Source organism: Odontomachus brunneus, unplaced genomic scaffold (assembly GCF_010583005.1).
Source record: "Odontomachus brunneus isolate Ranch 3 - 2012 unplaced genomic scaffold, Obru_v1 Obru_scaffold_051, whole genome shotgun sequence".
Classification (NCBI taxonomy): Eukaryota; Metazoa; Arthropoda; class Insecta; order Hymenoptera; family Formicidae; genus Odontomachus; species Odontomachus brunneus.
In genome coordinates, this window is record NW_022639501.1 from 963,117 (window position 1) to 976,839 (window position 13,723).

At 42.8% G+C, this 13,723-nt stretch overlaps 2 protein-coding genes across 4 annotated transcripts; one reads left to right on the forward strand and one right to left on the reverse strand.

Moving 5' to 3' along the window:
• Positions 1–1,127: 1,127 nt before the first annotated feature.
• On the forward strand, positions 1,128–9,568 carry LOC116845346 (clock-controlled protein 8-like). 3 transcript variants are annotated; one of them, XM_032817907.1, is made up of 4 exons: positions 1,128–2,003; positions 4,633–5,538; positions 7,916–8,062; positions 8,988–9,568. In XM_032817907.1, exons 2-4 carry the CDS (start codon positions 4,948–4,950, stop codon positions 9,525–9,527), a joined length of 1,278 nt encoding a protein of 425 aa, XP_032673798.1. In that variant the 5' UTR covers positions 1,128–2,003; positions 4,633–4,947; the 3' UTR covers positions 9,528–9,568. The 3 variants fall into 3 exon arrangements, with proteins under 3 accessions (XP_032673798.1, XP_032673799.1, XP_032673797.1); XM_032817908.1 differs by having other exon boundaries at positions 4,794–5,538; XM_032817906.1 differs by lacking the exon at positions 1,128–2,003 and having other exon boundaries at positions 2,034–5,538.
• On the reverse strand, positions 7,478–12,103 carry LOC116845347 (nuclear transcription factor Y subunit beta). Its single transcript, XM_032817909.1, has 2 exons — positions 11,772–12,103; positions 7,478–10,759 (listed from the first exon to the last, which is right to left on the reverse strand). The coding sequence occupies exons 1-2, from the start codon at positions 12,079–12,081 to the stop codon at positions 10,221–10,223; spliced, it is 849 nt and encodes a 282-aa protein (XP_032673800.1). The 5' UTR covers positions 12,082–12,103; the 3' UTR covers positions 7,478–10,220.
• Between the last annotated feature and the right edge of the window lie 1,620 nt (positions 12,104–13,723).

The window sequence follows — 13,723 nt, forward strand, 5'->3', positions numbered from 1 at the left end:
CATTATTGGAAATTTTTAATCACACACGTTGTGTCTAGATATTCGTGCATCATGGTTGTTGATAATTCAAGAAAGCCCCAGATAGCACAGAGAATTCAAAAAGAATTCAGTCATATGTCACCAATTCTGAATTCATTTTTAGATGCAAAAAGAATTCTTTTCACTGAACTGAACTCTGAAGAATTCTTTTTACATCTGAAAATGAACTCAGAATTGATGACATACGATTGAATTCTTTTTGAATTCTCATCACACTAATCTATCACCAAATTGACATCAACATGACATTAACCGATAAATTGTCAATAAGATTAGAAACTGGTATATAGTCAATTATTTCAGCGTCCAAGAGCGCGCTCAATAATATAATATGAAATAATAATGGTAAAATAAAGGTTAATCATATATATTATCAGTAAAATGCGAGTGCCTGATAGTCTTATTGTCTTTTTAATTACTTATAGAGAAACTATATGTGCATTGATTCATCGATTTCGATACAAATACTTTTAACAGCAATTTTTATCAATAGTCCTACATTTGCAAAATATTAGCCCCTATTTTTACTAAATTTTTATAGAACACAAGTATTATTTCTACAATACACATACATAAATATTAATTCGATATAAAAACTATTTCTACAATACAATACAAGTGTAAATCTCGTTTAGCAACAACTGTTTCCATGTGCGACAGAAATTATTTTTTTATATCGAATGAATATATTGTTTGTATAAATAATACCTCAGTCTTTTCTATGTAATATGTTAATGTGATAATTAATACATTCTTACTATATGTATAACATTTGTGATAACCTAAGGAGAAATGATTAAGATTCACTTGGCGAAACGCCCAGGGTCGATAAGGCAGGTCGTTGCCTACATTGTGAAATCAGGCTACGGCGGTAAAGGTGAAAGGTCAAAGGCAATGGGCTAACACAGATATCGACTCGCGGGTGAGATCGAGAGGTCGAGGTAACCCGGTTACAATCGGGGTGGTGGATGGGCGCGAAAGCGGGTCGCCCTAGAATTCGACTTTGGCGTTTCCGCACACGCGCACTGTTTAACCAACACCCTTCGTACGAAGGAGCCCTTCACGAGCGTTCCGAAAGCCGGGGTAATTTTCGTTGTTCAGCCCAGCCGCCGCAAAAGTATCTCCACAAAAATAATATACCACAAAAAATATCTCTTAATATGAAGTACACAATGAAGTACTTTGATAACACATGATGTGCGCGATCCATAAGAACATTGCACAATGAAACATTTAAATTTCGCCCGTGCGATACTGCTTCGCGATGCTCGCGAGGCAGATGAGAACGACAGGTAGCCGTGGTATGCCACGTTATGAGGTCACGACTCGCACACCCCCCCGTCTAGATTCGGCCCTGCCGAGTGAGAGGTGCTACTGCGCGGATGCCGACGGCAGTGAGGGTGGTTAGAGGCTGGTGAGGGGTGAAAAGAAGGAGAAAGGAAGAGGGTGGAAAAGAGAAGGAAAGAGTGGAAGCGCGATAGCGCGTACGGTGCGGCTGTCTGCGGCTGCTCGGTCGTCAGTCGGTGATCGTGGATGATCGCACGCACGCTCCGGGGTGACGGGCGCGTCTACATTCGCGAGGAGGGCGATGGAGGCTTCGTGCGTCCCGTTGACGATCGAGTGAGACGCGCCGTCGTCGAATCGCGTCCTCGTCGCCGTCTCCGTCGCCGTCACCGTCGCCGTTAGTGCACCAAGTATCGTCCTCCGTGGCCGCGAGTGTTACGGACAGGCGAGAGGCAACGCGAAAAAAAAGAAGGAAGTCCTACGCGCGGAGCGACAAAATGTCGACGTACTATTATTTATCGTGAAGGAATCAAGGGAACAAGGGAGAGAGCAAGTGGCATAGAAAGAGAGAGAGATAGGAAGAGAGAGAGAGAGAGAGAGAAAAGAGAGTGAAAAGAGAGATAGAGAGAAGAGAGAGAAAAGAGGGTTGACACAGTGGCGATATCTCTCTCGAGTTGTTGGTACGCGCAGTCGTTTTTGGTGTTGTTGGCTGGCTTGATGCCTGTTTCTTGTTTTTTTTTTTTCTTTTATTTTGTTTCCTTTTGCTGTATTGCTGTTGCTGCCGCCGTTGAAGCCGCCGTACGCTGCTGCAGCGGTCGTTAGCGACCGAATTGAACCAAAAAAAAAAATTAATGATATATATATATATACTCGAGCGTGTGACCCTTTCATTGTCTCGTCGTTGTCGTCGTTTCGTTCTACCTAGATTCCTCCGTTACACCTTTGCCCCCTTCCCCCCTACCTCCGATGTTTCTCCTTCGCGCGAGAACGATGTGAAAAGAAAATTACATGATTTGTCCGGGGGCCACCAGCCAGCCTTTTCTTTTATCACGAGTAGATGACGTATCTGTAGGTCGTTCTTCCTTTTGATATCTCTTGCGAATCGTGTTCATCGCGGACTCTCTTGGTCTCGCGAGTATATCCACGAACTTTCTTTCGTGTGTGTGTGCTGAATATATATATACGTATATATATACACTCCTGTCTCTATATATCTCTTCGTGTACGCACGCATCGTCGCATGCATGTTACCTGCCCGCTAAGCTCGCTATAACAACTATGGTTATCATCCAACTCGTTCGTCATACATTTTTAAGTGCCGCATCGTGCAAGAGTTCTTTTTCTAGCTCTCCCAGCAGCTGATTTCTTGCGTGAATAATTCAGCCCGCGCGCCGATTTCATACTAACGTCAGTCAACTTTACATGTGCTGCAATTAATTAATCAAGGGACAGGTTCGTTGCATTGACATTAGATATGACGTAGCGACTGAATTTTCTTTATAACGGATTTTCAAGATGATTGATGTTGATTTGACTTTTTTTTCAAAATGAAAAACTTCTTTCCTCATTTTGAAAAGTAATCTTATTTTTTAAAACTTATCTTTCTTAAAAGAAAGTCTTATTTTTCTTAAAAGAAAAGTCAAGTGAATAGCCATTTATGTGAATAAGCGTTATTGAAATCAGCTGTGAGCGATCGAAGTAATCGCGGGGAGAAGTGCACGCCAGCTTTGCATTCTCGGCTTGCTGTTTATTTCACTTCTCTCGTTGATTTTTCTTCGCGTTTGGCGCATTTGGCTGTGTGTAGCCGAGCACTTTACTGTATATATTTAATATCTATACATATAGAAACTCCCTTTTGACTCTTTCTTTAATTATCTTTAATACTGATCATGGCCTATCGGGCGAAGAAAGATGCAATCTGTAAGCATGATTCCGATAAATGCAATTGAAATTAATTAATTGTATAATAATGTATTTAATTGTACGATTCGATTGTGCACAAACTCTGGCTTTACAGATAAATTGTCGACGCGTATTTCATCGAAGAGTTGGACCCGTGAAATTGATTTAGCTGCAACGTAGTAATATAAAAAGTAAAATTGTCTTATCACAATGTGCACAAGAATGGGCCGAATCGAGCCTGAACGCTATCTTTATGCGTGAACAAAGAAGATTTCTGTCAATTGTGCTGTTAATATCATGAACGTTATCTAAACATTTGTGTTTGAAACTTCATCAATGGTGTGACAGACTGCCAAATCACATAAGGTCAAAACGCGGACTTGTTTCGGATCGTGGCGGGATCGATATTTTTTATTCATTCTTATGTGTAATATCGCCGACATAATTCTGGATTTATTTGCATGATAACGATAATGTTATATTACAGTCTATCGCGTTACTGTGTGCGTATTTGTAAATCTAGTTTTAAAGTACTTGAAATTAAATTAAAATGAGAAAGTATTTGGAGAGAATATTATTGTATAAGGACGGAATTAAAGATACATATATACGTGATCACGTATATACAGAGCTTTCTTGTTGTCCTGTTAGAACCATAGATGTAGCAATTAGTAAATCCGTAATTTCCCCTGCATTGCTTCTAGAGTTTAGAAGAGAGAATAAGAGCGGAGCAAGACATTCTGGCTTACATACAAAAGAAACAATTATCGAAATAATCTTTCAAATCGGACAATATCTTTTAATACGTTTTTAAAATATATATTTTGGTGATGCCTGTCACATCCCAGATAGGACAAGACGTCCGAACATTATCCCGAATGTGTTGAAATATTTTGAGCACATCCAAGATGATTTAAAAATATTTTGTGCTACCTGGGATTATTAGATTCTCCATTGTGAAACATATTCTTGTTACGGATATACAACAAGGATGAATTGCCCGCTGCGTATGATATAGTATCCTTGCTTTTGGAACATCCAGCGAACGCATAACCGAAGAAGTAGCGACTTAGTGAAGTAATAAGTAAACTCGCAACACGCGTCACGGACGACGATGCATTATACGTGTAAGTGTCTGACTCAAACGTTAAAAAACCGTAAATCCGAGGGGTGAAAAGCCCCGCGTCTTACAGTCAGCTGAGGCACGTTGTCGAAGACACGTCACGTTCGCGGCATGCGCGGATCGTCCGGTAAATAATGCGTTACGCGTTCGCTGATCAGCGGTAATTCGATCCGACGTAAAATAAACCGCTTTCAACGTGCTTGCCGCGTAGCGATTTAGAAACGTAGAGTGTAACGACGGGCGCCACAGCGACCGGAGCACCGTCACTTTTCTTGCCTTTCCAGAGAGTGGCAAGAGAAAGAAAAGGGGGAAGAAAAGATAGATAGATAGAGAGTGAGAGAGAGAGCGAGCGAGAAAGGGAAGGAGGGGGAGAGAGAGAGAGAGAGAGAGAGGGAGAGAGGATAAAAACGGGCAGGAGAAGAAAAAAAGCATTTTCCCGGGATAGAACCAGGAGGCGAGGGACCCGCGACATGACACGGACCGATCGTCGGCAGCATGCTACGCGACCATAGAAACTCGTAACGGAAAACGGGGGGGCGTCGGCCTCGGAGCTGTTTTGATACGGCCAGAGGAAAAGCTGGACAGCTGACCGCGGAGCGATGTACGCCGCGGCGGGTGGTGCTAGCATCGCCAATCGGAGGAAGCAGAAGCGGCTGCAGCTGAACAAGCAGGGCGGCGCCGCGACACCCGCGATCAACGTCGTCCCGCCAAGACTGAAAGGTGCCCCCGGCTCGCGTTATCAGCAGCAGCAGCAACAGCACCACCATCACCAGCATCAGCACCAGCACCACCAGCACCAACACCAACACCAGCACCAGTACCACCACCATCATCATCACCACCAACATCTGACCAAGCTTGCCCGGCAACATCAGGCCGTACCGCCGCCGCCGTTGTCCGCGTCGCGAGCGCAACAGCAGCAACAGGCGCCGACGTCGACGTCGTCGTCGTCCGCCGCATTCCACCCGGGCATCGACGATCGACGCCGTCAGCACGCCGACCATCACAAATCGTCCCAGCAGCAAGTCGCGCCGCTCTCGCCGATCCAGTTCCCGATCTCGCCGCCCCCGCTCTCCCTCGAGTCCTCGGTGTCCGCCACTACCTGCCCCAACAACAAAGCCAGCAACTTCCCTTTCCCGCCACCCTCGATCCTTGATCTCCGAGTCTCGCCTCCTACTTCGGAGCCACAGGTGGGTAGCATCGTCGAGAACTCTCTCTCTCCTCGTGACCGGGCCTCACCGGGTTCACACTGTTTCTTTAGTCGCTCTCTCGCCCCAAGTATCACATACATTAACTCACCTATTTCTTATATAGTCCACGTGTGTACCCACACAGTCTCACACACGACACATACGTACTATATACGTCCAGGAATCACGCAGAGCGAGAAATGCGTCACGCAATGCGCGCATTAGGCAGGGAGAACTGCTGAGATGTCGAATCGAGACACTCTGAGCTGTTGTCGGGCAAGGTGCGAGTCGGGAAAGTTTCAAATATACGGGCTGACCCGCGCGACGTAGCGCTACCGAGTGGAAAAAATCGAACCCCGGTGTGCGAGGAGGTTTTACTCTGCGTTCGCGTGAGAATCGTCGTTTCGCATAGAAATTCTCTCCCACCCGATGATGCAACGTCCAGCGGGACGCCCTATATCTTACAAGCAATATTGTAGTTTCGTTGTTGGATGTTTGTATCTCTGAATTTCGTTTTCTTAAACTTTTTTATCATTCTCTCGAGCTACCGATCTTTTTCTCAAAGTTCGTTATATGAAAGGTCAAAAATTTATCAGTATCGTAGAAAGAGAGAGAAGAAAAGAAAAAACAGTTCTCTTTACCTTTAAATTACTGATTCGCACCGTAAAAATTTCCGAGACCCGACTCTTCCACTTCGGCTTTTGCGTACGCATCTGTATCTTCGGGCGATCGTTATCTCTGCCGAATGCGAGCACCAAACGAATTAGATTGACAAAGATTGCGAGCTCACTCTATCGCTTTAGTGCGACTCACCTTCACTCAGGCGTATATGCTCCCTCTGGTTGCACCACATCTCTTTTGCCGGCACCTCGTGCAACATATAGCAAATAGCATCGATCGGCTGTCTGGTGGCGTACAACACGCGATAAACCTATCGAGCTGAATAAGAGAGAGAGAGAGGCGCCGGATTCTCTACGCCCGAATATTTCCCGGCCCCAGGTCGGCTAAAGGTTCGCAATGTAATTTCAGCGTGAAACATGCCTCCCACGAAACCCGACGAGCAGCGATCGATGCCAATAATGGCAGGTAGCGCGATGTTAGGTGTAGATCGTTACACACGGTATCGATCGGGATCGATGGTGGATCTATGAGGTGAACTCAAGAGAGCGGTCTCTTACCAGGGGATAGAGAAAAGAAAAGAGTGAAAGGAAAAAAAAACGCACCAACGATCAGTAGAGAGGCTAAACGGAAGGTTTCGACAATCGATAATTTATGCAAATGAATGAGCGGAATGCAGGCCGCTCTATTGATTAGACGTGAAAAACAGCGATTACGGGGGGGTAAGGTGGTGAATTTTAGAGAATTACCTTCCAACTTCGCCACCAGACTTATTCCGCCGCTTCCACGGTATCCCCCACGATCTTACGTGTACGGGGTAAGTATCAAGTCATGACGTAAAACTCGTCGGCCGTCAAAGGGCATGATCTCGATCCTTTAGCGTGAATACTATAGATTAGCGTCGCGCCGTGTTATACGGACTTCTTCCAAGAACCAGAACGTCCAACCAATACCACTTGATCCCGTGTGTGCGTGCGTGCGTGTATATATGTGTGTGTGTGTGGATTGGCTCGTTGCGAGGCTCTTGCGGATATCGATCACACGTACATACGCATATAATCCTCACCATTCGATATTTCTTTGTGTTTCGATCACGGAGGGAATCGGTTGTATTCACGATCTCCAGGCCAATGTCGCTCCTCGAGTGAGAACAATCGTTCCTTAGGCAGACCAGGTTCCTCCGCTTGTCATTTCTACTCGAAATACGACTTAACATCTCGTTCATTCATGTAATACAAGGGTGGACACCGAAGGCGCTCTCGTAGGGGCTGTAGAAAATGCAGGATTTCACGCGACTACGTTGGGATTACAATATTATATATCTTAGATACATATATATATTTCTCACACATATATTTTCTCACACGGAAAGTTAGCGCTAACTTTACATAAATAATTTAGAGTCAGTGTATAATTAAAATACATACATATGTTATAATGTGTTAGAAAAACCCACGAAACCCACTGAAAGAAAGAAAAGAGAATAAGTTTGGGAAGAAGTTCCTAAGAGGTGCAATCAACTTAGAAAGGGAAAGAGAATAAAGACACGTAAAATCACAGCGCTGGTCTTGCGGCGATTTGTCACGGTTCCCTACTTGTTTTTATTCTCTTTCCTTTTCTAAGGGATAAAACCACTCGGAATGTCGAGTAATCACATTGTTAGAGGACCACAGTTAGGGGACCGGTGTAAAGACCAGTTTATATTGAAATCGCCGTCGAAATTACTCTTAATGATATGTCTGAGAGTCACATATTTCAGTGTGGCGGTCAGGGACCCGGTAAGGCAGCCTGGCAAGGGTGCAACAGACCTTCACTTCCTCTATCCCCCACATCACCAGGATGTCGCGGAGATGGTTACAAAACGAAGCAATGCGAAGCGCATCGACGATGGATGAAGAGGAACAGGGTAAATTTGTCGACAATTCATATGGGACCATAAATAATGGAAACTGTCATTCGTGCTTTGTAGAATGCGGGTCAGATGCATCAGAGCGACAATTCCCACATATTTCTACATAATAATTCCTATATCTGCGAAACGTCTAAGATGAATAAGTAAAAAATTAACGCGGAATAACCGCGGAATAATCTGAAATTTCCATTTCTTTCATCTTGCACGTTTCTTTAAGGGAGAACACCATGGCGAGCAAAAAAGGAGAGAATCTTTAGGAATACTTTTTTAAGTAACAAACTTTGTTTTTAAAGGTAATTTTACAATGAATGCATGTTTTGAAAAATTTATATGTTTATTTAAAACATGTTTTATAACGAGCTAGAAGAAAAGTTTCGTTTTCACAAAATAACAGGTTTCATAAAAAAAATTACGAATTTTCAACAAAAATAGTTTTTTGTATCTGTCTCAGAGTTAAAAAAAAAAAGAAAACAGAAAAAAACAGACAAAAAATTTGTCGTAAAGAAAAAGTCGAATCAATAGCTTTCCAAATATCTTCCAGACCAATTCTTCAAAAAATAGTCTCGAAAGATGTGTTTAAAAACCCCCAGCGCCCTACATGTTTCGACAGGGTTTCATAAATTCTCCTACAACTTCATAAATTTCCAAAAAATCTTTAAACAAATTGTCCAAAACCGTATGACCTTTCGGATAACGCGATGAGAATTAGTTTGTGAAGATTTCTAGCGTGATGTTGCCCCTTAAACAAGATTATTTTCATCGCATTGCGCATTACAAATTCGAGCTATTCCGCTGATATTTTCTCAAGATGTACAAACATTTCCAAACCTAATTACATTTCCAATCCGTTAAGCGCGAGAGACGATAAATCCGGCGAGGATCCTACGAGAGACCAACACCGTGGGAAATTCTGTTGCAGATACGGGACGCCAGTTACTGCTACGGCAGCAGCGGCGAGGACGACGAGGAAGATGACAGCAGTAACGCCGTTCGCCAGAGAGGAGAGGTCAGCGCGGCGGTCAATACCGTGCTCTATGCGGGCTTAGGGACCACAGCGCTCGGTTTAATTATCTCGTTCGTCGGCACCGGCGAGAAGGGCTTCCTCAGCCCGGAGCTGAGGCTGGTCGGCCCGTCGTTGCTCTGCGCCGGGCTGCTGTGCTGTCTGTTTCGCGTACTACTGTGCCTCTGTCTGTGCCGTTGCGGCCCCTGCCGCTGGCGATTCTGTCATGTCGCCTCGCACAAAAAAGAGAAGGCGAGGAAGGCCGAGGCACGACCAACAGGGACGTTGTCGACCGCTTCGTTGTTGCCGCCGGCGCAACAGCAGCGTCAGCAGTCGCAGCAGCAACAACAGCGGCATCATCAACAGGATCGGCAATCGGCCGCGCCTAAGAGCCGCTCCGTGTCACCGGCGACGAAGGGACACGAGCTCCTGCTCTCGCCTGCCCAATTGCCGGAATGAAGAAGCGACCGCGCGCGCGCGTCGCGATCCGAACGAACGTTTTTTACGAAATGAATTCTATAAACGCCGATCTACTGCCGGTTCTCGCATGCGACGCTCGATCTAGCCTACTTAGTCGCGGCCTGAACCGTTTTTTTCTCTGTCGCAGACTCACCGCATCCTAAACAAGAGTAGCCTCTAATGCGTTTCTCTAGTGCTTAACAATAGAGAAAGAAAAGAATCGGCCATGTTTTTCTACCCTTTTGTCGTGTACGAAGAAGTAAAGGAACCATCGCCGTCGTCGACGGGTCTCTCACGAAAGGTCTCTCGATTTATTTACGTCCATGCTTACAAGTTTTGCTTTTTTCAAGGTTTACTTGCTTACTTCAGCTTGTTTACAAGATTACTTCAGCGCGACACTTGTTTGTTCCGTTTCTATCTCTCCTCCCCCCCCTCTCTCTCTATTTCTCTCTCTCTCTCTCTTTCTCTCTCTCTCTCTCTCTCTCTCTCTCTCTCTTGCAACTGTCTTATCATATTCGGAAGTTAAAATGTAAAGTACTTCGCCATCACAGCCGTCTCTCTAGCAGTTTCTCTTTTTCGCAAGATCAGTTTTATACGGCAACGATACGAAGTTACTTTCGCGTCCATACTCCCACACGTCACACAGTGTGTCTTAGAACAGATGTATAACGGCATCACTTTAATTCGCAGTAATCAGGAAAGCTGGAACTGCATTTGTTCGTTGGTGGAGTAACTATAGATGACGGGAGTAGCGTCAGCCGTGGTGGGACCTGGGGCCGGCGCGATGGCGAATAGCGAGGAGTCGTCGTATATGGTGGTCTGCGATTCCGTTTTGCCGTTGCCAGCGTTGGGCGGGTTGTCACCTTTCGTTGCCTCGCGGTACTTTTGCAGATACATCTTCAGCGGCTCGACGTAATTGTCGAAGCCGAGCGTAGTCATAGCGAACAGAATGTCCTCACCGTTAATAGTTTTGCGCTTCTCCATGTGACACCGGTCACTCGCCTCCGAGGTGATAAACGATATGAACTCGGACACACACTCCTGCACGCATTCTCGTGCATCCTTAGCTATTTTGCCGGCTTCTGGAATGGCTCGTTTCATGATTTTTGCGACGTTCGCGATCGGCAAGAAACGATCCTGCTCTCGAAGAGGCACACTGCTACCGGTACCAGCTGTACCCTGCAAAGGATCCCCGGTACCATGATTGGAGTCATCTGTATTCTCAGGGTCATCTGTTAAAGAAAAAAAAAAGAAACAAGAAAGAAGCATTTATTAAGATTTATGTATATTATTATGATCCCAAGGATATATACCAATTTCTTTTGCGATTCGAGGTGATTTACAGAGGATTGACGATGTAAATATATGCTACTTAAATATAAACATCAATCTTTTAATAAATATATGCGATCAATATATCTAATGTTTCTTTTTACTTTCACATATTCTCCAATTAGAGTTAACAAGATATATAAACAAACATAGAGTAAATTAAGGACTTAAGTGTTACTATCTCATAGAACATTAATCTGTAGTAAACAAACAACTGAATCAATAACAGATAAAACTATTAGATAAGACTATAACTATATACTATAACTATAATAATATATAACTATTAGAATTTAGATAAAACTATTATTTATACTTTTAAAGTAAGCGACAGAGAAAGAATATAATTTATTATTTATCTCTATAATATATTAATATTATATAAAGAATAATAGAATATTATTACTGTTCTCATTATGTATCATTTGCCTATTTATTTTATTTATATTGGTTTTGAAATATATTTTTACTTAATATAAACAATACAAAATGTAATTTCCCAAACAATGGAATATTCCAAAAACGCGTCTAAATGCATCCAAGATGTTCAAACAAAATATTTCAAAATATTCTGGACATATTCAGAATGGTCTCAGCGCATTTTATGCAGCCTAGACATTTCCCATCACAATAATATTACAAATTGCATTTAACTGAAATCAGCAATATCTCAGAATTTTTTCTCACTTTCTCTACTACAAGTAATTTATTATTTATTACATTCATTATTTTATATCGATTTTTTATTCATATCTTATTATGGAGTTTCTATTATTTTAATTATCCAATTAATGAAGTATGTAATTTATACGTTAAAGGTATGATAAATTAAAGGTTCAATTAATACATTTTGATCCACACATAACAAAGTCTGTATAAAACAATTTTGCTATGGTCAGAACGCTAACCTACCTTCCATATCGTCTGATTGAACACCGATGTAAGACGCAGAAACATTGTTTCCTCCCAGAAACGTCGTTGTCCCTAAAGGACCACCATCGTCTCCACTTTCACTATTTTCCATTATATTCGATATATTTCTTATCAAAAATTCTTCCCGCTCCCTTATAACCTTTCTCCGCTTTGTTTTTGCGTATACTCGACCAATATCCCTCCTCAATTCGACCAACTTACGGAACAGGTACAATGGCCAACTTATAATGGTATAATGGGATAGGCCCTTATATAGCTCCTGCACACAAGACGCAGAAATGCCTGCCATACGGCAAGAAGTGACACGTAGCCAATAAACTTTCAGCTCTTATGGGATGCGTTCAGATTCCCTACCTGAGTGCACTCTAATACTAGAAGTGCTATAGTATATGTGACATATTCTATAGTGTTTCTAGTAATAGAATGCACCTGGATGAGGAATCTGAACGCAACCATGGAAAAACGGCACATTGATTGGCTACCGCGTCGCTTCTTGCCGCACGACAAGTATTTCCGCGTCTTGTGTACAAAAGCCACTGACTTGGTTCATATTAGAGATGCCCGATCCTGAATCGATTCGATTCTTTCCCCAAAAATAGGCTTATTTGTGTTGTTTGCACTCTTCGCACTTTTTGTATTTAAAACTAGACAGAAGTATATTGAAATGTTTCGAAAAAGCAAAAACGAGACAACTCGATTGTTTCTTCCAACCGTCTAATTAGGCGTCCATCTTTTTTTAAAAGCGAAAAGTATGAAACATGCAAGCAGCACGAACAATCCTTTTTCCTTAAATTTGTTAGGAAAAGAATCGAATCGATTAATGGCTCCTGCACACAGAACGCGGTAATGCTTTCCGTGCGGCAGAAGTTCGCGCGACAGCCAATCAATATGCTGCTTTCCGTAATAACCTTCTAGCTCTTACGGAAAAACAACATATTGATTGGCTGTCGCGTGGACTTCCGCCGCGCGGCAAGCATTACTGCGTTCTGTGTGCAGGAACCATTATTGTATCGATTGAATGCGTCGTTAATATGCATTGTCAATATTAAGATTATTTAATAGAAAGTTATTATTTAGTACGCGTATCAAGTGCACGATGTAAACCAGGACATTACGTTCAACGAGGTTACCAAAACCGTTAAATAAGCAAAGTATTAAATAATTTATTGAGTCTAGGTTGAGATATTAAGTCCATGGAACATAGAAAAACTTAAACAGTAAAAGATAAACAATAAGCAAATTGGCCAATCACAGTCGCTGACTCTTGGACCGTAAGGGTGCGTTTTCACTTAGCGCGTCACTCGTCGCGTCGTCCGAGTTAAGCCAATCAAATCGTCCTATTTTATTGCGTAACTTTACACCGAATAAAATGGGACGATTTGATTAGCTTAACTTGGACGACGCGACGCGTGACGAGCTAAGTGGAAACTCAGCCTGAAATCCAAGAGGTAAAAGCATATATGTAATACTACTATATTGTTAATTGCCCTATGCTGCCTATAAGCGCTGCGTTCAGAAACCCTACTCGGTGAGTAGAGTAACATTTAATTAGGCAATCAGAGTAAAAGAAACTAAGATTTATTTATTATGATTGGTTTATTAAAGTAACTTTACTCATCGAGTAGGATTTCTGGGAGCGTCCCAGATGCGCACATTGACAAACGGACACAGCCAACCACAACACCGTGTGATTAGAGATATTCTAAAGACTCTATAAACAACGACATATGATTGGATGTGTCTGTTTGTCAATGTGCGCATTTGGGACTCACTCGGATTTCTGAACATAGCCTAGAGGAGCTTGTCCCATAATGGAAAGACAGACGATGTTCGAGGAGTGTATTTTGACCGTAGTGCGCAGGCGCGACGATCAGATGATGTTATATATATATATATATATATATATATATATATATATATATATATATATA

Excerpts from the sequence above, each read along its gene's own strand:
- LOC116845346 (XM_032817907.1), top strand. The coding sequence starts at position 4,948 with ATGTACGCCGCGGCGGGTGGTGCTAGCATCGCCAATCGGAGGAAGCAG. Across the intron at positions 5,539-7,915 it reads CTCCTACTTCGGAGCCACAG|TGTGGCGGTCAGGGACCCGG; the intron begins GTGGGTAGCATC and ends CACATATTTCAG. Across the intron at positions 8,063-8,987 it reads GATGGATGAAGAGGAACAGG|ATACGGGACGCCAGTTACTG; the intron begins GTAAATTTGTCG and ends ATTCTGTTGCAG.
- LOC116845347 (XM_032817909.1), bottom strand. The coding sequence starts at position 12,081 with ATGGCAGGCATTTCTGCGTCTTGTGTGCAGGAGCTATATAAGGGCCTA. Across the intron at positions 10,760-11,771 it reads TCAATCAGACGATATGGAAG|ATGACCCTGAGAATACAGAT; the intron begins GTAGGTTAGCGT and ends TTTCTTTAACAG.